This window comes from Schistocerca gregaria, chromosome 6, assembly GCF_023897955.1.
Source record: "Schistocerca gregaria isolate iqSchGreg1 chromosome 6, iqSchGreg1.2, whole genome shotgun sequence".
In the NCBI taxonomy this organism is placed as follows: domain Eukaryota; kingdom Metazoa; phylum Arthropoda; class Insecta; order Orthoptera; family Acrididae; genus Schistocerca; species Schistocerca gregaria.
This window is the reverse complement of record NC_064925.1, coordinates 405,681,534-405,705,618: the sequence shown is the minus strand read 5'-3', so window position 1 is coordinate 405,705,618 and position 24,085 is coordinate 405,681,534. Positions and strand designations below refer to the sequence as shown.

The following is a 24,085-nucleotide window of genomic DNA, read 5'->3' as shown; positions in this document are numbered from 1 at the left end:
CCTGAGGAAAAGATGTGTCAAATGTAATGTTATACAGTAGAGAATTAAGTACAGTTAAAAGGAAAGACTTTTAGAAAGTTTTCAAAGTGGCTGTGGACAAGAATGCTTACGGTCAAGTGGACTGACAGAGTTAAGGACGAATAAGTAATGAAGAAAATGGGGCAAAATAAAATTATCTGAATTGATCGGAAAGAAGAGAAAAATCTTGTCTGCGACATACACCGCAAATATTGCAACATATAATTCAACAACGAAGTACAGAGTCGAAGGAATCAGAGGAAGGCGCAGGAAGGGAGTTAGAAAGATGGATGACGTTAGAAAAGGACGAACATCCAAACAATGAAAGAAGATTGTCAGAACATCCGGCCGATGTGGCCGAGCGGTTCTAGGCGTGTCAATCTGGAACCGCGCAACCGCTACGGTCGCAGGTTCGAATCCAGCCTCGGACATGGATGTGTGTCATGTCCTTAGCTTAGTTAGGTGTAAGTAGTTCTAAGTTCTAGGGGACTGAGGACCTCAGATGTTAAGTCCCATAGGGCTCAGAGCCATTTGAACCATTTTTTCTCAGAACAGAACGCGATGGACAGCTTCCAGTTGAAACCTTGCAAAGACAGGTACATTCAAGAAGGAGAAACCAGCAATGATAATTATTACCGCAAGGCGGAGGCCGCTAATTGAGATTTCTAATGCTCAAAGAGGGACCGAAATTGATATTTTCGCTAGAGGCCATATTTTTCAAATCATTCAAGACAAAAGTACAAAAGCGACATCCAAACGCTTTTGTCTTCAATAACTCGATAACCAAGGCCTCCAGCCAAAACGAATCCTGCTACAAAATTTAACTACATTAAATCGATATGATTGTCAACTGTGGTCCTGAAAAGGACCAAGATGATGTTTCTGGTGTCAAAGGATTAGCCGTCAGAGAAACCTGACGCCCAGGGTACGCCCGATTGCAAGTCTTATCACGCACCTAAATACTTGGGAGTCACTCTCGATTGAACTCTGACATTCAAAACTCACTGCAAGAACACCAAAATGGACATCTGCGCTCGAAACAACCTAATTCGCAAACTAGTGGGGACACAGTGGGGATGACATCCACAAAGTAGTCGCTGTTCTGCAATGGCACTGTGCGTTTTTACTGCTGAATATGCTTCTCCAGTCTGGCACAGGTCATCTCATGCCAGACAAGTAGACATTGCTCTCAACGAAACCTGCAGTTTGATCACAGGTTGCTTAAGACCTACCCCAAGTAATAAGGTCTACTGCCTGGCTGGAACAGCGCCACCATGGATATGCAGAACAGTGGCTGCCAACAAAGAGAGACGGAAAGTGGAACGGGGCAGTGCCCATCCGCTGCACGGACATAATCCACCACAGCAACGGCTGAGATCGCGAAAGAGCTTCCTGAGAACATCCGAGAAGCTCACCATTTCACCAGAGAAGGCAAGGCTGGAGAAGTCGACGCCTCACCTGCAGACGCCAGAAGCTGAGAACTACAACCTGGACACAACGAGAGATGGCTGGTGTGGAAATCTTTAAACATATTACAATCAGGAGACCAACTGAAGAGATGGGGCTTCATAACAGAAGATACGTCCTGTGATTGTGGACAAGAACAAACGACAAGCCAAATGCTCCAGTGCCCTATATCCTGCACGAAGATTGATCTAATGCAAGTCACTCCAAGCACCTTGGAGGTTGCAAACTACTGGGCACATGTAATATAAATACAATTTGTGTATATTTATGTTCATATTTATTGATGTGTAAGGCTACTGTAAATTTGTATGTTTCTGATTCGAGAATAAAAACCACGTTAAATTTCACACGGAAAGTTCTTGTAAATGTTTTCCGTAGGGCTAAAAGTGAGCATGTAGTGAGCGAGTCATTGTGAAAATCTCAAGCGTCGTTTTTTGAAGACATTGCAGGCTGCATAAATGCTATCGATAGCGGCAGCTGATTAACTCTTTATAATCCTTTGCCAACTGTATAACGAGTAGCGGTGTGCTAGGCTGGTGTGAGCCACCGGTGCGCTGCGTCCTGCCTCGGCCGCGGGCGGTCAGAGACAGCAGGGAGAGGGTGGTGTGGTCAGGTCAGGACCGCGCCGTGCGTCCGCCCCCGCACGACGAGGTGTTCCGCATTGCGGCAGCCAGGCACAGCACAGCACGACACTCGCGCACGCCCACGCAGCGCCGCTGGCCGGCCACCTGCCGTCGTCGGTTGGGGAGGGGGCGGGGAGGGGAGGGGGCGCAATGCGGCTAGTGCGTTCACTGTAGGAGGTCAACACCACACAGCTGTTACGCTCCACTTGTACAATACTTTCACCGCCCCTCGTAATGCGACTGTGGGACTGCGTACAGGTACAGCTGGACACATCAAACAGCACAGCTCACTGCAATTAGCTGCTAAAAACTGAGTTTTTCTGGGTGCCTGTCATGGCCTCAATACATTTGAAGAATGGCGCGCAGTTTCTTCCAAGCTGTTGCTTTTAAAATGCACTATTGGCCATTAATATTGCTACACTACGAAGGTGACGTGCTACAGACGCGAAATTCAATCGACAGGAAGAAGATGCTCTGATATGCAAATGATTAGCTTTTCAGAGCATTCACACAAGGTTGCGGCCGGTGGCGACACCTACAACGTGCTGACATTAGGAAAGTTTCCAACCGATTTCTCATAGACAAACAGCAGTTAACCGGCCTTGCCTGGTCAAACGTTGTTGTGATGCCTCGTTTAAGGAGGAGAAATGCGTACCATCACGTTTCCGACTTTGATAAAGGTCGGATTGGAGCCTATCGCGATTGCGGTTTATTGTATCGCGACATTGCTGCTCCCGTTGATCGACATCCGACTGTTAGCAGAACATGGAATCGGGGGGCTCAGGAGGGTAATACGGAACGCCGTGCTGGATATCAACGGCCTCGTATCACTAACAGTCGAGATGACAGGCATCTTATCCACGTGGATGTAACCGATCGCGCAGTTACGTCTCAATCCCTGAGTCAACAGATGGGGACGATTGCAAGACAACAACCATCTGCACGAACAGAGACCGTGGCTGCGGTTACCCTTGATGCTGGATCACACACAGGAGCGCCTGCGATGGTGTACTCAACGACGAGCATCGGTGAACGAATGGCAAAACGTAATTTTTTCTTATGAATCCAAGTTCTGTTTACAGCACCATGATGGTTGGATCCGTGTTTGACGACATCGCGATGATGGCACATTGGAAGCGTGTATTAGTCAGCGCCATACTGGCGTATCACCCGCGTGATGGTATGGGGTGCAATTGGTTACACGTCCTGGTCACCTCTTGTTCGCATTGACGGCACTTTTAATAGTGGACGTTACAATTCAGTTGTGTTACGCCCCTTGTCTCTACCCTTTATTCCATCACTGCGAAACCGTACATTTCAGCAGGATAATGCACGACCGCATGTTGCAGGTCCTGTACGGGCCTTTCTGGATACAGAAAATGTTCGACTGCTGCCCTGGCCAGCACATTCCCCAGATCTCTCACCAACTGAAAACGTCTGGTCAAAGGTGGCCGAGCAACTGGCTCGCCACAATACGCCAGTCACTACTCCTGATGAACCGTGGCATCGTGTTGAAGCTGCATGGGCAGCTGTACCTGTACACGCCATCCAATCTCTGTCTGAATCCATGCCCAGGCGTATCAAGGCCGTTATTACGGCCAGAGGTGGTTGTTGTGGGTACTGATTTCTCAGGATCTATGCACCCAAATTGTGTAAAAATGTAATCATATGTCAGTTCTAGTGTAATATATTTGTCAAATAAATACGTGCTTAACATCTGCATTTCTTCTTGTTGTAGCAATTTTAATGGCCAGCAGTGTATTAAGTGCGTGAAATAAGTAATGCAATACCTATTTTGGTTGGAAAAAATGCGGTATTTTTTGTGATGCATCGTGAAATATTCCCACTTCAGTCCCTGTAGCTTCATGATGTTCCGACAGTTGACGGCGCGTTAGGTAGCCTTCGAAATGACATCTGTAGCGGAGGTGCTTTCTAGCAGAAAGCAACAACTGAGTTTCTTTTGGTGGGAAACAAGAGCATCACACACACTCCTGGCAGTGAACAAAAGCACGGTGAGCCGTTGGGAGAGGCTTCTGTCATCATCGTAACAACTTCATGTAAACCTGTTCAATCTCGCGCGTGCCCACTGGCCTTACGTAGCTGTGACTCCTACAGTGTTGCAACGTGCGGACACTCTCATTCGTGGTGGTAGATGGATCAGAATCGAACATCTCGCTACACAACAGGACGTCTCTGACCGCAGTGCTGACATACTAGTGCACGACTTGGGGTACTCAAAAGCGTGTGCCAGCTAGGTTCCTTGCCACCTAACAGAAGATCATACAGAGCAACGAATGACCAGCTATGCGGAATTGCTTTTTACGTTAAGAGGCTGAACGTGACAATTTTTTGTCGAACATCGTCACAGACGATAAAGCATGGGTTCATCAGTTCGAACCCTAAATAAAACGGCAGTCCATGGAGTGGCGCCACACTACCTCTTCTCCTAAGACAAAAGTTCAAAGCCGCATTCTTAGCTGGTAAAGTCATGGATTCGGACTTTAGGGTTTCTGAAGTGGTTTCCTGTTTGATGTCCTCCCTCATGGTGTAACGAGCATCTATGAAGTGTATTGCGCTACCCTGGAGAAACGACTTCAGCGTGTTCCTCGTCACAATAACGCAAACTAACTTCTCCCTCTCCTTGACAACGCATGTCTGCACGCCAGAGAGGAGCTCACTAAACGTTAATGGACTCTTCTTTCTCATCCACTCTACATCCTAGATCTCGTACCTTCTGACTTCCGCCTGTTTGCCCCAATGAAGGAGGCACTCCGCTAGAAATAGCACGTGGATTAATTTATTGGAATTATGAATAAAAAGAACTCGCTTCCAGAAAACCAAGTGCTGCGTTGCCTACTGACTGCCCCTCGAAGCACTTTGCTGAACACTACTAGCTAGCTTGTAACTTCCGCCATTTTCATTGCAAGTTTTAAAATAATAACGCACTTGAATTGGAAAGCTGTCTGTTTGATCGCCACTTTCAATAGTCCAACAATGTTTTACGTCTTGTATGCAGAGTCTCAAGGAGCAATGGTCGAAACTCAGGGATACAAAAGAAACGACCACTCGAAGCAAAATTTCTAGTAATAATGGGCTCTAAAAGGCATAGCTTAAGAGCTACGAGAACTTCTTCATTTTCCGTACTGCAAAGAGATGTTTTCTACTATAAGTGAATTGTTTTTTATATTTTGAGAGGTGGTAGTATGTACCAAAACAAGAAAAAAGTGCAATAAACATAGCCAGTAAAGTGCATGAAACACATTTCTTCTGCTGAATAAGCCCGTATCGTTCTTAAGTTACGCATTTTAGTGTTCCGCGCTCAATAAACCAGTTTTCTTATTTTGGTCAATACTGTCTCCTCCCAAAATATGGAATACAAAAGCTTGTAGGGGAACAGGTTAGTTTCACAGTATTGAGGATGAAGATGTGCTCATAGCTCTTAAGCTACGCATTTTAGAGCTCATGAAAACTGCGTTTTCTTGGAACGACCATTCCTGTCACATCCCTGAATATTAACCATTCCTACTGGTGCACCCTGTTTTTCAATTACACTCTAGGAAGAAGAAGGAAAAAAAGAAAAAGAAAGATGCACCAGAAACTATCTGAATGAGACGTAAATCGGAAGATGTGATATACATGTAGAGACAAATAATTGCTATTCCAGAAAAATTGGATGAGTTGTTCAAGAGAAAGAGTTTCACAAATTGAGTAAGCCAATAACGTGACAATGACTGCAAAAGCTGTGGGACGTCCTCCTGAGGGATATCGTAGCAAATTCTGTCCAACTGGCGCGTTATACCGTCAAAATCACGAGATGATTGGAGGGTCCTACCCATAACGCTGCACACTGTCGCATGGGGAGAGACCCGGGGACGTTGCTGGCCAAGGTAGAGTTTATCAAGAACGAAGACGTGCAGTGGAAACTCTCACTGTGTGCTGACGGGTGTTATCTTCCTGAAACGTAAGTCAATTAAGGCTTACCTTGAAGGGTAACAAAACAGCGTGTAGAATATCGTAGAGGTACCGCTTTGAGGGTGCCACGGATGACGAACAAAGAGGTCCTGCTGCGATGAGAAATGGTATCAAAGACCATCACTGCTGGTTTCGGAACGTGTGGAGGACTTCAGGAAGGTTATTGTTCCACTGCTGTACGGAGTATCTCCAGATACGTCCGGCCTGGAGTCTAATTGGAGTAGGGTTGTCCCCATCGATGAGTCCCTATTCGAAATGAGCCCCGCTGACTAGCGAGGAGTAATGCCCTGAGGTCTAATTTCTTTTCATAGCATGGCATCTTTGTTTGTCTGTACATAAAGGGTGCATAAGTTTAAGGATTCATGTTTTTAGAATGATGCTACCACAAGTTGCTTCTTGCGACTGCAACGATAAATATATTATTGATATCCATCTCGCAGTTTCAATTCTCACTGGCCATTGGCCAAAGAATTAATCACTATCGGAAAAAGACACCGAGCTTCACCGGTAAAACCGCCAGCAGTGGTTATGAGTGAGTACCGCATTTAGCTGAATCACTGTTCAATTTGTGTGTGAATGTATACTTTCCCAGCGTATATTGATGAATAAATCAACTCGGCCTTCCATCCGGCTGACAGCGTTGAAATTCCATGACGTTTCAACTTTCGTAGAAACTCATAGAAACGTTGCAGAATTTCGACGCAACTACCTAGATGGAAACATAAGAAAATTCCGGTAGCAATATTAAATATTATTGCAAATTTCTGTGATGTTCATACGGACTCTTTCATATTTAACCTGTCCTAGCCACTGTCCTACTTTTTCTTTTTTTTTATTAAAAATGAAATTCCTCCTGCTGTATTTAAGATTTTGTATTTACTTCGCTACTAGTTTCGACGTTGCGTCAACGTCATCTTCAGGCCCTTACACTTTGATGAAATCAGTTGTGTGTGGCTCAGTCTAGAAGCCCGCGGTGAGACCAACATGTGCTCCACCTGGATGGCGGGCAGTAACTTTCTCTTTACCTGGTTAGCATCAGAACCATGTTGCTGTTACAACTGTCAAAAAAACTTAGTAATTTTATTTCATCTCATTCCACACAAATATCATTTGAAAGTTAATTAAGTGTTACTGCATTGCAGCTTCGTAACTATTCAGTTGTTCAGTTCTGTAGTGACTTAATTACAATAAACACTGTAGTTAAACGATACTTTCATATCCAGTTTTAGTGAAGCATCTTTCATTATATAAGACCTGGCAGAGTCAAGAATGTGGAATTCGGATCTTAATTTTTGATATAACCTTTATCTGCGTAGATTCAAATGGTTCAAATGGCTCTACGTACTATGGGACTTAACATCTGAGGTCATCAGTCCCCTAAACTTAGAACTACTTAAACCTAACTAACCTAAGGACATCACACACATCCATGCCCGAGGCAGGCTTCGGACCTGCGACGCGTGGTTACGGACTGAAGTGCCTAGAACCGCTCGGCCATCGAGGCCGGCGTATATGTCTAGATCGCGAGTTTATAAAATAAGATGACCGGTTTCTATTGTGCCATCTATTATCTTCGGATCATAAACTGTTGTTACAGAGTGTACCACGTCACATGAATTATATTGAATTATTGGATGATAATACTGTATTTTATGACTCAGTATAGGAATGTACCTCATGTGAAGTGTTACACTCTGCAACGATATTTTACGATCTGAAGATGAAAGTCAGTAGGACAATGGAAACCGATCACAACATGTTACAACTCGCGATATAGACAAATAAAGGTTGTACCTATCCATTGTATTTGCTGTACTCTAGCGCGAAATATGAGAGTTAACTCGAATCAAAGAGTGACTGTTTCATCATGTTTCTGCTCTTACTTGGTCTGCGGGATGAATAAATTAATTCAGGATTATGAGAATGTTATAACTTCTGCTGACCGTTCTAAAACTAAGAATGGTAATTAATGCCTGATTGAAGAACTAGTGTCGTAACAAATGTAGTATACGACAGAAGTTTTCTTCATCTCGTCCATAATCCTCTGGTACCGGTACAATTTTGAGACTGTGGTTGTGTTCTAGAAGACTGGAAGAGCTAATGGTAGGGGTCGAGCGTGGCGCAGATCTCACGACACCATGGATCCTTGTTGTCAACAAGGCCCTGTGCAAGGTGGTGGTGGCACCATGATGGTGTGGTTCTCTGGTCCAACTGGACCGATAATTGAGTGGAAACGGTACTGTTCGTTAACTTGGAAGCCATTTGCAGTCCTCTGCTAATTTCATGTTCACAAAAAACGATGGAAATTTTATGGATGACAGTAAGCAATGTCAGTGGACCATAATAGTTGGTACTGGTTTGAATAACATTCTGGAACATGATTTAGCCATCCATATTGCCCGTTATGAATGCCAGCGAACATCTATTGGACATAATCGAGAGGCCAGTTAGTGCACAAAATGCTGCACCACTGACACTTTCACAGTTATGGACGGCTATAGAGGCAGCATGGGTCAATATTTCTGCAGGGAACTTGCTGATTTCTTGCCACGTCAGACTGCTGCGCTACACTATGTGAAAAGGGATCCGACACGACATTAGGAGGTATCCTATGACTTTGGTCACCTGGGTTTACATCCTCGTACTGGAGAGTAGGTTACCCAGACTATATTTATCCGGTGTTTCATAATGAGAGCACGTCGCGACTTCCGTAAAACTTTTCTAAATTTTCCCTTGCTTGCATGCTTAACGTCAAACATTTAATATGTTAACTCATTTGTAAAGTAGTCGGACGTTTGAATCTGTTTTCTACATGACTGATGTAAACTGCATGCTTAGTGGGAATAAAGTCATTCCTCGTGAACAACCTTCTTGGTACAAAATGCTTACGGAGACATATTAGGCTTTTGGAAGACACAGACAACCGCTGTACGTATATTAAAATGGGTAGTAAAATAATAGCTCAAGTGTGCGTATATGTCTACATGCACTTTCAGACCCTTTCCACAGACTTGGATGTGGCACTCTCAGACCAAACCATTAACCAATAACATATTGTGTAATAGCAGCTGGCTGTTATTTAGAAACAGAATTCTACTTTTAAATACTGGTATTAATTTTGAGTTGCTCGATTAGCGTATGGTCCCCACTTCCCTCAGCGCAGGTTTCGGTACGCTCCCTGTTAGCTCTCGGTAATCCAGTGCCGGCCTCCCTCACGAGAGCGTTCAGGTCTCAGGAGGGGAATATTGGCACGATATTGTCCGCTTTATTAGATCGCGTAATAGGAGCGCGCAGGCAGTCTTCCATTAGGGCCCGGGCTCATCAGCCAGAGGATGTGCAGGGGCCGTCTCCCAGCGGTTTGCCTCCACCTGCTCTCCAGATCGGCAGGCGCCTTAGAGGTGTGCTAACAAAAGCTTCTAATCCCAGAGATACCAGCTTCTATCACTCGGAACACCACATTAAAATCTAGAGACTATAGCCGAGATATCCGTCACGAGAGAAAGAACTATAAACTAACAGAATAGATAATCGCAAAACCAAGAAGGCATTGTGTGACATAAACCAAATTTGTTAGGTGTGTTTCTACGTCTGAAATATGATATCTATTCAAATTTGGCGCCAGTCGCATAAGAGTGGCGCCAGTAGCGCCCCTACGATGTTGCAAAACAGGTTTGCCTTAATAAATACTGTAACGGGCGTGAGTGTTAATGCCTTTGAGAATGGACATGGTGAGTTGATGTTAATCAAGGATGCCTTATGTGACAAAGACCCCGTTATCACCACGTCACTGCGTTTGAACTAGGTCATGTAATAGGGCTACGAGAAGCCGCATGTTCCTTCTGCGATATTGCAGAAAGACTTGGCAGGAACGTAGCCATTATACGTGATTGCCGGCAGCGATGGCCACGAGAATGTACCTTCGCAAAGTGACCAGGTTCCGGACGGTCACGTGGCACTACCATGAGGGTAAGATAGTCATGTTGTGCGTTTGGCTCTGGCGCATCGTGCTCCATCTGCAGCAGCAGTTTGAGCAGCGGTTGGCACCACAGTGATACAATGAACTTTTAGAAATAGCTTACTTCAAGGACAGCTCCGAGTCAGATGCTGACCCCAAACTAACACCATTTGTGATTTCAGTGGTGTCAAGCAAGACCGCAGTGGGGGGCTGTGTGAAGGTGTGTTTTGCCTTCATAATGAAAGCTGGCTCCCCCTCTGTGCCAAAGGCGGCCGTGTGTTGGTTAGGAGGACGCCAGTTGAGACCCAGCACCCAACGTGTTTGCGTTCTAGACGCACTGCACCTACACCTTTCATACGATAGTAACAGCACTCTCATTGTGGAACCTGAGCTTCTCTTGGCGTAAACTATGTTCAGAGTACTTACGGGCATTCAGCCAGGTTGAATTTTCGACAACTGCCGATATTTCGGCGGATGCACACTCCGCCATTTTCAAGGCTTAACTGCAACGACCAGACGAAGTGCAGAAAACACGAGAGCTCGGTTCTGCGAGTCTAACAGAAAAGATAACACACACCTAAACAAAAGCCACCAAAGATGAAGTCAGAGCTATCGATAGTAAGAAACTATGGACAGGTAGTTGAGGAAACGTTAACTCTGTCCCTATGTTTTTTAACAAGTGAAAGAGCAGGATTCCAGGCTGAGTTTAAACAAAAGCCTCCATCCCTATTCACAAGGTTGCTAGCCAATTTAATTTCAATAGGCTCCTTAATCACACTATCCCAATAGCCGGACGTGCATGCTAATATCTCGGTATTATTATACCACATGGAGTGACCAGTGTCCAAACAATGTTCGGCAATAGCAGATTTGCTAGGCTGCTGTAGTCGCGTGTGCCGTTTATGTTCAATACACCGGTCCTCCACGGTCCTGATGGTCTGACCAATGTATGCCATGCCACAGCTACAAGGAATGCGATAAACACCTGCCTTACGTAAACCAAGATCATCCTTAACAGACCCCAAAAGCGCTTTAATCTTAGATGGAGGTCGGAAAACACATTTCACATTGTATTTCCGTAAAATACGACATATCTTGTTTGAAGTGCTTCCTATGTAGGGCAAAAAGGCAATAGATTTAGGAGTCAACTGAGAATTATCATCAGTCACCTGGCGCACAGTTGGTTGATATCGCAACGCCCGTTCAATCTGTCTTTCACTATACCCATTGTGGCGGAAGGTAGCCTCAAGATGGGCCAGCTCAGCAGGCAAAGTCTCAACGTCGGAGATGACATGTGCCCTGTGTACCAGGGTACGAAGTACCCCTTCACGTTGGGCCGGAATGCCGGAATGCCCGTAAGTACTTTGAGCACTCTCATTGTCTCACACGCTCTGACTGCAAATTTGTAGGCCAGTCTTGCGATTCGTCCTTTTGTGCTGCCATTCGTGAACAGCATTCCAATGGGTGTTTTGTAACAAGATAATGCTCGACTACATGCCGATGTTGTACCTCAACATACTCTACTGTGTGCCGATATGTTGCCTTCGTGTGCTCGATCTCCAGATATCTTTTAGTGAAGCACTTGTGGGACTTCATCGGACGACAACTTCAGCGTCATCAACAATCAGCAATAACCGTCCGCCCCCGGTAGCTGAGTGGTCAGCGCAACAGTATATCAATCTACAGGGCCCTGGGTCGGAGATTTTTCTCCGCTACCGGACTGGGTGTTGTGTTGTCCTAATCACCATCATTTCATCCCCATCGATGCACAAGTCGCCGAAGTGGCGTCAAATCGAAAGACTTGCACCAGGTGAACGGTCTACCCGACGGGAGGCCTTCGTCACACGACATTATTATTATTATTAGCATTATCGACCCCATATTGACCGACCAAGTGCAACACGCTTGGAACTCCAAAGCACAAACTGACATCTGGCACCTGTACAACACAATGCGCACACGTTTGCGTGCTTGGATTCAACAGTCCCTAGGTTAAACCTGTTTTCAATGTGACAGCGTTTTACACTTGCAATGGCTTATGTCGCGCTTACATTAACCTAGCCGGCGGGAGTGGACGAGCGGTTCTAGGCGCTTCAGTCTGCAACCGCGCAACCACTACGGTGGCAGGTTCGAATTCTGCCTCGGGCGTGGATATGTGTGATGTCCTTAGGTTAGTTAGGTTCAAGTAGTTCTAAGTTCTGGGAGACTGATGACCTCAGAAGTTAAGTCCCATAGTGCTGAGAGCCATTTGAGCTATCTGAACATTAACCTGCGATCTTGCAGTGTCAATCACTTAAATATGTTACCAAGAGTAATGTATTCCCGAAATTTCACTAATATACGTAATATATTATTACTACTATTATTTATTATAGTAAATATATATTTTACAAACCTTTGAAAGAATTCTCACGTATTATTTAGCGTAATTTGGACATTTTTAAAATGAATGAAATGTTTCGATATCTATCGACCATTGTCAGATCTAAGTGCTTACAACAGCAACCTGTCGTGTCTGTGGCAGCACCTCAAATCTGAGAACCGTACCATGATATTGGGTTCTGACATAGTCACGGGCGTATTGCAGACGCATCTATGTAGGCCTGATAATGGTCAAGAAATATCGAAAAGTGTCGTGTAATTAAGAACGGTGTGCATCTGAGACTGAAGAACAAACAATAATCGTTTTAGACTCTAGGAAATATGGTGAGTGCCTTTTCTGGTTTGCGCTCAGATACCTTTGGTCCTGCAACGCTACCTGCATGGAATATATTACCCTCGCGTTCGGTTTTATTTCCTCCCTAGGGTTCTTTTGCTTGTGACTGGGTCGACGCTTTTTTTTGTTTCAGTAGAGAATAATAGTGTGATTACAGTTGATTTAGTGATACCCCAGTAGCCTTCGGTTTTGTAAAGTTACATCCACAGAGGTAAAAATGCTGTAATGCGTCACCAGCAAAGCAGAAAACGTAAAATGTAGAATAATTGGTAGCTGTTACACAGAACGCAGTGTGGTATAGACTTGTCGTCACTGTGGGATGAACATAGCGTAGGTCAATTTCGGATCAAGCGTTCCCGAAATCAGCATAATGGTTAATGGTATTCTAAGTTATTGGAGAGACAGAGAAAGTGAGAGAAAGGGACAGAAGAGAGAGAGAGAGAGAGAGAGAGAGAGAGAGAGAGAGAGAGAGGGCTAGGTACTGTCATCAGCTATAGATCCATTTTTCTTCTGGGCGTCATTTTCACTTTTATCACTGCCTCGTCAACCAAGCGACTGTGGAACACGTACCTATCATGTAGTCTTTTTAATGCCACTTACCTTTCTTGATGTTCCACCTTTGATATTTCAACTTAATTACTGGAGATGTTGAAAACTGTGTGGTACACTACACTTCGTTTTTATTCATTCTGAAATATCTCAGTTTACTTTAAACGCTTGTAAATTACGGGATCATTCCTTCAGTACATATAAATATGAAAAATCACTGGAATGGAAATTAACTTAGACGATAAAAAAGAGAAAGACGGGATTCATACTATCTAAAATAGACGAGAAAAAAGAGAAAAATGGGCTTCATACTATCTAAGATATTATAAATCGGTACCTAATGTAACTATTAAAATATTTTCTACTTCAACACTGCGCTTGCATTTCTGAGATCGTATTAACTTGCACCCTTTTCACGTCAGCAGAGGAAGGTGTCCTGAGAAACATATGTGCAGATGGGATCAAACGCTGAATAATGACACAGCTTAAAAGCAGTGGATACTGTATTTTATATAGGACGTCTTAAAGGCCTTTAGAGCGCAGAGGGAAATGACGCCCAATAGTGTTCAGACCAAATGGATGCAACCACTGACTACACAACAAACTGCAAGGTAGCTATATGCTCCTATTACAGTGTTTAACGCTCGAGGAAGGTGCTAGGCTCTAATATACTTTGCACAGCGAACTTCTCATCTCAGAGTAGCATTTACAACCTATGTCCTCAATTATCTGCTGGTCGTATCCCAATCTCTGTCTTCCTCTACAGTTTGTACCCACTACAGTTCCCTCTTGTACCATGGAAGTTATTCCCTGCTGTCTTAACACATGACGTATCATCCTGCTCTTCCGTTTGTCAGTGTTTTCCTCTCCGATTCTGCGGAGAACCTATTAATTCCTTACCTTATCAGTCGACCTGGTTTCGACATTCGTCAGTAGCATCACATATCAAATGCTTCAATTCTCTCCTGTTCCAGTTTTCCTGCAGTCCGTGATTCATTACCACATAATGCTCTGCTCCAAACGTACATTCTCAGAAATTTGTTTCTGAAATTAAGGCCTATGTTTTGATACTGATACTGATAGACTTCTCTTGGCCAGGAATGCCCTTCCTGCCAGTGGTAGTCTGCTCTTTACGTCCTTCTTGCACTGTCAGTAATGAGTTGTTTTGCTGCCTATGTAGCAGAATTCCTTAAATTCATCTACTTGGTTGCCATAAATCCAGATGTTTTCTCACTGTTTTCATTTCTACTACTTCTCATCACTTTCGTCTTTTTTGATTCATTCTCAATCCATATTCTGTACTCTACATCTAAATCTGCATACATACTCCGCAATCCACCATACGGTGCGTGGCGAAGGGTACCTCGTATCACAACTAGCATCTTCGCTCCCTGTTCCACTCCCAAACAGAACGAGGGAAAAATGACTGCCTATATGCCTCTGTACGAGTCCTAATCTCTCTTATCATTGTGGTCTTTCCGCGAAATGTAAGTTGGTTTTGCAGTTGCAGTAAATTTTACTGCAGTCAGCCTCAAATGCTGGTTCTCTATATATCCTCGGTAGCGATTCACGAAAAGAACGCCTCCTTGCCTCTAAGACTCCCACCCGAGTTCCTGAAGCATTTCCGTAACACTCGCGTGATGATCAAACCTGCCAGTAACAAATCTAGCAGCCATCCTATGAGTTGCTTCTATGTCCTCCCTCAATCCGACCTGATGGGGATCCCAAACGCTCGAGCAGTACTCAAGAATATGTCGTATTAGTGTTTTGCAAGCGGTCCCTTTTACAGATGAATCACATCTACTCAAAATTCTACCAATGAACCCACAACTGCCATTACATGCTTGTCGCACTTCATATTGCTCTGCAGTGTTACGGCCAAATATTTAATCGGCATGACTGTGTCAAGCGCTACACTACTAATGGAGTATTCAAACATTACAGGATTTTTTTTCCTATTCATCTGCATTAATTTACATTTACCTATATTCAGAGTTAGCTGCCATTCTGTACACCAATCACAAATCCTGTCCAAGTCACCTTGTATCCTCCTACAGGCACTCAACGACGACACCTTCCCGTACACCACAGCATCGTCAGCGAACAGCCACACATTGCTAACCACTCTATCCAAAAGATCATTTATGTAGATAGAAAACAACAGCGGACCTACCACACTTCCCTGGGGCACAGCTCATCAGACTATTCATTCCATTCAACACACCGCATAATTCTACTTCACTTTCACTTAGTATAGCAACGTCATCAGTGAATCGTATCATTGATACCCTTTCACCCTGAATTTTAATCTCATTCTTGAACCGTTCTTTGATTTCTGTCATTGCTTCCTCGACGTATAGATTGAACAGTAGGGGCCAAACACTATATCCCTGTCGAATCATAAAGCCACTGGATCTACAAACACTTAAGTGGTAGAGGAGTTACGATGTGTCATCACCACGCCTAGTCTTGATGTAGCATGTAGCATACACTATAGTGTGAGGTTAGATGCTGACCTTTTCCTGCAGCGTGGCCTCCATGCTGAGCAGGTGCCTGATGGTGTCGTAGACGGACGTATGCGAACCGCTGCCGCTCCGCGTCCCAGTGGGCCGCCGCACGGGTGTGGCCGGCCTTGGCATGGCCACCTCCTTCATGCCGCGCCGCTTGTCGTCAAAGGCGGGGCGCGCCGTCGTCGTCGACGTCGTCGTCGTGGTGTCTGGCGCAGGTGTGGAGGTGCTCGTGGCGGCGGCGGCCTGGCTCTCGTCGCCGGCAGGCGCTTTCCTGTCAGAGAAGCGCATGCCGCCCTCGAACCAGGGGCCGAGCTCTGACGCGAACTCTGGCCGCTTCTGCGTCGCGAGGGAAGCGGAGGCGGCGTGCTGGCGCGCCTTCTTCACCAGAGACTTCAGTTCGACGACGTCCTCGTCGTAGGCGGCGGGCTCCGCGTCCTCCTCGGTGCCGTACGGGTAGGGCAGCTGGCGCGCGCTCGACGTGTACTCCCAGGCTGCCGCGTCGTCCGCCAGCAGGCGCTCCTCGTGCTCGGGCAGCAGCGGCACGCCGTACGGCACCTGTTGCTGAACCTGCCCACACACACCGACTACTCAGTACTTTGCACTCTACGCGGCCTGCAGCTGATGCCAAGGCAATCAAACTTTCACGACTCGACATGGATGTGTCGTCCGGGATGGTTCAAGAAATCTTCCTATTTCTAACGATTCGACCGACGTGGGGCTGGAAATTTTCAGAGGTTTCCAGAATGAGATTTTCACTCTGCAGCGGAGTGTGCGCTGGTATGAAACTTTCTGGCAGATTAAAACTCGAACTCGGGACCTTTGCCCTTCGCGGGCATGTGCTCCACCAGCTGAGCTATTCAAGCACGACTCACTCCCCGTCCTCATAGCTCTGTATCCGCCAGTATCTCGCCTCCTACATTCCAAACTTTACAGAAGTTCTCCTGCGATCCTTGCAGAACTAGCACTACTGAAAGAAAGGATATTGCGGAAACATGGCTTAGGAAGCTTGGGTAGCTCAGTTGGTAGAGCACTTGCCCGCGAAAGGCAAAGGTCCCGAGTTCGAGTCTCGGTCGGGCACACAGTTTTAATCTGCCAGGAAGTTTCATATCAGCGCACACTCCGCTGCAGAGTGAAAATCTCATTCTGGAAACATCCCCCAGGCTGTGGCTAAGCCGTGTCTACACAGTATCCTTTCTTTCAGGAGTGCTAGTTCTGCATGTTTCGCAGAAGAGCTTCTGTAAAGTTTGGAAGGTAGGAGACGGATACTGGCAGAAGTAAGGCTGTGAGTACCGGGCGTGAGTCGTGCTTCGGTAGCTCAGTTGGTAGAGCACTTGCCCGCGAAAGGCAAAGGTCCCGAGTTCGAGTCTCGGTCCGGCACACAGTTTTAATCTGGCAGGAAGTTTCATTTTCAGAGGTGCTCATGGGTCCAGTGAGTCTTGCCGATCGATATATCGTACGTCGAAGAGTGGCATAAACGCCTCAAAAACAACGTGCTATATGTTTACACGTGATCGGCAGACAATATATGTCACGGATGAAACTTCACTGTCAACTCTTTTATCTTTCTCAGGCGACAATCGGTAGTTTATTCCTATGTCTGAGAAGGATTATCACATGTAAACTTCTACCGTTCCCTTTTTTCACGTTATTCTTATTGCTTTCCGGCGTCGGATCTATTAGTCGTCAAGTCAGCAGAAAGGAGAGCACCGCTGAAGACGTCCAGCGCAGATCTGGAAGAAACATCACGAAGGGAAAAGTTTCATGGGCCACGACTATACAACCCGGAAAACTCACCAGCAGCCAAGTAGAATGTATGATCTACGACAAATTCGGTGCAAAATACACTGTGATCTAGAAAATAGCCGGCCGCTGTAGTCGAGCGGTCGCAGGTTCGAATCCTGCCTTGGGCATGTCATTAGGTTAGTTAGGTTTAAATAGTTCTATGTTCTAGGGGACTGATGACCTCAGATGTTAAGTCCCATAGTGTTCAGAGCCATTTGAACCATCTGAACGAGAAAATAAGAAGCTAAGTCGATTACCGAATAAAACTGTATTAAAGAAAGTTCCTCTAAGCAGTGCATGTCAGTAGTGTAAGCTTCTCTGTCCAATTTTATGCAGAATGAGATTTTCATTCTGCAGTGGAGTATGCGCTGATATGAAACTTCCTGGCAGATTAAAACTGTGTGCTGGACCGAGATTCGAACTCGGGGCCTTTGCGTTTCGCTGGCAAGTGCTCTACCAAATGAGCTACCCAAGCACGACTCACTCCCCGTCCTCACAGTTCGGAGGAGAGCTTCTGTAAAGTTTGGAAGGTAGGAGACGAGATACTGGCAAAAGTAAAGCTGTGAGGACGGGGCGTGAGTCGTGTTTGGGTAGCTGAGTTGGTAGAGCACTTGCCCGCAAAAGGTAAGGGTTCCGAGTTCGAGTCTCGGTCCGGCACACAGTTTTAATCTTCCAGGAAGTATCAATGTATTTATGGTTTCGAGGAGGAAAGTGCTTGTTATCCGAGAAGGAGGGCAAGTTTGTAAGGCCTACGTCCAGAATGTACTTAATTTGAGTGTAAGTGGGTTCAAACTGCTATGTTTGCAATATTTTTTACTCTTCGGCAAGAGAATGAAAGCTGCCATGAAATTGGTTATTGGTTGTTACTTTCAGAGAGAAAGAGAAAGAGAGAGAGAGAGAGAGAGAGAGAGAGAGAGAGAGTGAGAGTGAGAGAGAGATTGAAACTGAAAAGAGAGAGACTGAGTGGAAGGTGTGAGACAGTGAGTGATGAGGGAGAAGTGAGTGTAATGTGTAAGACAATTGGTAATACAGAGTGTATTATATTTGAATGCATAAGCACTGTGAAGTTAGGAGACTGTGTTTGTGTGTACATTGGTGGAAAGCTGATATGTGTGTATGTGTGTGTGTGTGTGTGTGTGTGTGTGTGTGTGTGTGTGTGTGTGTGACAAAGAAAGAGATGCAAGCGAAAGTCTAGTTGAAAAGTGTAGTGCAGTGAGTGGTGAGATAGTGACAGTGTGTGAGTGACATAGAAATAGAGAGAGTGGCATTAACTGAGAGAATGGAGAGAGTTTTTATTTGTACGTGCGTGCATGCGCGTGTACTTGTGTGTGTGTGTGTGTGTGTGTGTGTGTGTGTGTGTGTGAGAGAGAGAGAGAGAGAGAGAGAGAGAGAGAGAGAGAGAGAGAGATTCAATGATGGAGGGAGAGAGGTAAACAGAGTGTGTGACGTTAGTGGGTGTAGAATGTGAGGTAATGAGTCGATAGAGGGAGATAGTGGGTGGAGGTTATGAAAAATGGGAGTGGAGGTAGAGTAGAGGTAGAGTACCTGTGGGTGCAGGTAGAGCTGAGGCGGCTGCGCGTGGGGGTAGAGGGAGGCGGCGGCGGCGGCGCGCTGGCGCTGCTGTTCGTCGCTGTAGAGTTGGCTGAGAATGAGGTTGCGCAGGAACTGCGAGTTGACCTCAGCTGTGTCGTCGCGCGGACTGCTGTGCTCGAACCACATCTCCTGCCCGATGGGCAGCGCCTCCTCCCGCTGTTCGCGCTCCGCCTCCTGCTGGATCTCGTCCTGCCACCACAGCATCGCCTGGTTTACACCCACACAGCATGCAACCAGTACAGCTGACTACTGTCCACCGACAGGCGAAACATCTACTCTACAGTCTACTCAAAGTTCAAAACCTAGCTGAAGCATGACCCACAGATGCGAGTATAAGCTCACCAGACAAAACATTGGTTTCTTAAAGGAGTGCACTGTGTTGCTAGTCAGGCGGATGCTGTCCTGGAAATCCACTCGCAAACATTCCCAAATGGGATTTACACTGCCTTACACTCAGAGTTATGGGATATTTGGCTGAAAATGTCTGTTATATAAACGGCCAATCTTGCTGTCGGGCGAAAGAGATACGAAAGTGGAAAGAAACTCGTGTTTGGAGTTCTTTATGATGGAGAACTGGTATCGGGTGGTCATGTGAGAAGTTGTGCGTATATTGCAGTCAGTCATACGGTATCTGTGCAGTGAAATGAAATGTCGTGTGGCTAGGGCCTCCCGTCGGGTGCAAGTCTTTCGACTTCGGCGACCTGCGCGTCGATGGGGATGATTAGGACAACACAACACCCAGTCCCTGAGCGGAGAAAATCTCCGACCCAGCCGGAAATCGAACCCGGGCCCTTAGGATTGACATTCCGTCACGCTGACCACTCAGCTACCGGGAGTGGACCATCTGTGCAGTAAATGGGAGACCTGACAGAACGGCAGTACGGAGTTATTGCGCTTAGAAGTGTCCGTCACTACAGCTTGAATAAAGTTGCCTGGTTTGTTAGTGTAGATCACAACTGTTCTATCCCCTGACACCTTATTAGATTGTAGGTCATTTTAAAGCACCCTTCGGAGAGAACTCATGTTTGGTTTCACCCATCATCAATTTGTTGCAATCGTCACTCTTATACAATTTAAATGGTTTATTTATGGAGACATCAATAGCTTGCATTTATGACGTCATCCCGTAATAACAAGAAGCTCTCTATTTCCCTGTCTGAATTTCTCCGTCATAGAAATTTTCAAATGACTACTACACTGCTGTACCACCAGAAGAGACCTCTTCTTCAATAAGGCATCTTTCCTTCTCTCACACACTCTGTTAATCCATAATACCATGATACCATTGTCATGTACCTGAAAAATAACTGACGGTAATTCAGGAGGTTTTAGCATTGTTTTGGGCTGGAAAGTGATCACTTGATTAAATTTAGTGCCGTCAGCACAACATGAAAGGAGAACAGTCGAGTGAATTTTTTCATACCATTTGTTTCCTATAGTTACACTTTCAGCATCTAACATGGGAACAGTTCTGTTATTCGGCACATTAACCAAACGAATTTCTTCCATATTCGTATTTCGCTTAGTTTCACACATGTTTTCTTTCGATGTTGAATATTAATGAAGTGATGGAAAGAGAATGTTTTCTCTTCATACTCTTGTGGCATTTTCTTAGATATTTTTGTTTTGTTTCCCATTGTAAATCCAAGACGCTTCATAAAATGGTTGAAATGGCTCTTAGCACTATGGGACTTAACTTCTGATGTCATCAATCCCCTAGAACGTAGAACTACTTAAACCTAACTAACCTAAGGACATCACACACATCCATGCCAGAGGCAGCATTCGAACCTGCGACCGTAGCGGTCTTTCGGTTCCAGACTGAAGCGCCTAGAACGGCTTGGCCCAATCTGTATCACCACTCAACTTAACCCTAACACTTGTTAAGTTCCACTGTAGCACTACCTTACGAGCGTTTATTTGAATCATTTTTGTATCAGTTCTAGTGCCATTTTGAATGTGTTCTCGAATCCATTTCAACAGGTCACCTAGTTGTGCCCATTTTGCGTTCAGTCATCCATTTGCTAATTTAGTCGTCCTTACTTTTTTCAGTTCTTGTTTACTAGCCTGCTAATCGAGAATGGATTTTTCTGTTGATGGAGAGCCGAAATGCCGCTCAGCTTCTTTGTTTCCTTTTTATTCTGCTTATGTATTACTTTCAGTTTACAGCCCGCATCATATGAGTACCTTTCATTTTTTTTTCCGTTACGAAAGTATCTAGTAACAAAACATTGTGTTGTTACCGATAACACAAATCACTTTCTGTTCAAGTTCACATGCACCGTAAAGTGCAATGACGTATCATAGGCTAGACAGTGTTCTGGATTTGTGATGGTGGGGCGGGAAGGAGACAGTGTTAGCTAGTTTGTCAATCCTCGCAACTCATGTTCGTCCAATCGGTGCACTGCTGCTGCCAGTTGAATCCAATGTAGCCAGATAGAGACAGGCTTCTCGTGGCCTCGAATTTAAGACTGACGGTAATTTTAAATCAAATACGGGCCATTTTTATATTATTTTCGACTACAAGACGCGACTGAATTTTCGAGAGCATTTTTCTAAGAAAAAGTGCATCTTACAGTCCGTAAACTGCGGTAGGTGTGGCGTACCTGAAGGAACTATTGCAGTCATTCTAGGCGAATTGACACCATTGTCAAGACTAGATGCTACTATAGTAGACAGCGTTAGCCTGATGTCTCCTGGATGTGAAGAATGTTTTGTCAGGTGTGCACAGCAGCGCTCAGGCAAGTACTAAATGAATCCTCTGCCAATCAAATAAAGACTGTGCGTTCGAGAGCGAATTACCTCAATGTCTTCTATCGGGTCGGAGGCCACCACATCGTCGTCGTAGTTGTAGAAGCCGTAGCCGGGGTGCTGCCTGGGCTGGTCGTAGTAGTAGGGGAGCGGCGGGTAGGCGTAGGCGAGGGGCGGCTGCGGCTGCTGCGTGTAGTGGTAGTCGCCGTAGTAGGCGCGCGGCCACGCCCCCGCTGCCGCCCCCGGCGCCGCCACCGCCCCCGCCGACACCCCCGAGCTACGGCCGTAGCGCTTGATGCCGAACGCGGGGTACGCCAACAGTGGCACTGCTGCCAGCCACAGTGCCAACGCCGCCGATACCAGCATCTGTCCACACACGTCACCTCAGACACTGACACCACGTGTTCGCCCTCCTTCTCCACCAACTCTCACTCTTAAGTGAAACTAAATCATCACATATAAAGCCAGAGTAGGCGCATAAAGATTTTTGCAGTACTCAACACAATTATGGTTTTGCTACGATCAGTACAATTATGTTCATGTAGACCCATCTTCAGGCGCACATTGTTTTCAGTTCACGTGTCAGGTTCACACCTGTTACTTACATGGCCATACGGTTGTGAAAATCAATCTCAAGGCAAGGCAAGGTTTCTACAAATTGATTTTACAATGTATGAAACTAGTAGATACATACACTGATCAGCTGAAACGTTCTGACCACTGCCCACTGCGATGTTGGATGGCGCCTGGTACCGTTACGGCCACGTGACCAGGTAAAAAGAGTAGTAAGAGGAGCAGACAAGGACAGGAATCACCCTAGTGAAGATATTGGCTAAAATTGCTGAAATACTTTGCGATAAGCCACTTTGGACAATGGAAGATTACTATTACGAGGAGCCTGTGAATGAATATCTCGAAATCGGCGAAGCTGTTTGTATGTTCATGTGATCCATTCGTAAGCACCTACGGAAGGAGGTAGAAGGACAGTGAAACTACCAGAAGGCACCAAATGATTGTACGTACATGACTTTTCACAGAACGTGGGGTTGGGAGGCTTGTCTGCTCTATAAAGTAGGAAGGATTGTAATCTGTGGCTTCTCTGCCGAAAGACCAGAATGATGGTGTACGAAAAATTGTTTCTGAACACACCATTCATCGTACATTGTTGAACATCGAGCTCCACAGCAGACCACTCTCAGCATTCACATGTTGACCTAACGACATCGACAGTTACGATTGCAGTAGTCTCTGGATCATCGAGATTCAACCGTCGAACAATGGAAGCGCGTCGACTGTTCGGGTGAATCACATATTTGCTACGCTAGGTCCCTGGTCGTCTCCACAGACACCGTCGTCGAAGTAAACGGCGGATCGAAACGAGGAACGTGCCACCGTTGCAGGTTGGTGGGAGCAGTGTTATGCCACGGGAGACATTCTCCTGCGCTTTCATGGGACCTGTGGTAGTAATTTAAGACACGCTGACAACTGCGTACCACCTGCATACCTTCATGCTTAATGTGCTCCGCGACGGCGATGCCATCTTTCAGCAGTATAATTCTCCGTGTCTCGCCTGATGTAAGTCCTATGCAACCTATCTTGGTTGCTGTCGGGCGTGCAACACCGCATAAGCAAATAAGCAGCCCGCTATTTGCGCGAGTTGCATGACCTTTACGTAGACATGTGATGCCAAATACTTCTACAAGCCTAGCAACAAACTGTCGAATCCCTGATATGCAGAATCAGTGATGTATTTCGTTCCAATGAGTGGTAAACGTGCTATTAGGCGAGTGGTCATAATGTTTTGGCTCATCAGTGTTCCTCCAAGCCATAAACAATGATGTCGGAATGACATAGGTTCTTTCATAGCACGAGTAAAGAAAAAAATGTTTGCGGTTCCTGCATGCAAACTGCCTCAGTTCTTCCTAATTACATCAAAAATTTTCTTCGGGATTCAGTAAGTTAGTTTTTGTAGTTCTTACAATGACATTGACGCCCACTCTTCTCGTAGTGCTCTTTTCAGCAGAAATACGGCCTCAAATCGTCTTTCAATGTGATAAACACGGTTTGCAAGTACTTCCCAATTTTTTCCACGAGGTTAAAATCCAAACCATGTGCAGACATCGATATATTTATCTTAAAACTACTTTTT

General features: G+C 45.5%; 1 protein-coding gene across 2 annotated transcripts in view; it reads right to left on the bottom strand.

Moving 5' to 3' along the window:
• Window positions 1-24,085, bottom strand: part of LOC126278381 (uncharacterized) — an 88,073-nt gene that overhangs the window by 29,499 nt on the left and 34,489 nt on the right. Inside the window, exons 3-5 of one of the 2 annotated variants that reach the window (XM_049978460.1) lie at window positions 21,988-22,302; window positions 19,138-19,374; window positions 15,817-16,377 (exon numbers count right to left, since the gene is read on the bottom strand). In XM_049978460.1, coding sequence (XP_049834417.1) covers window positions 15,817-16,377; window positions 19,138-19,374; window positions 21,988-22,302 — 1,113 coding nt within the window. Of the gene's footprint in view, window positions 1-15,816; window positions 16,378-19,137; window positions 19,393-21,987; window positions 22,303-24,085 lie in introns of both variants that reach the window. The other variant, XM_049978459.1, reaches the window with a different exon arrangement.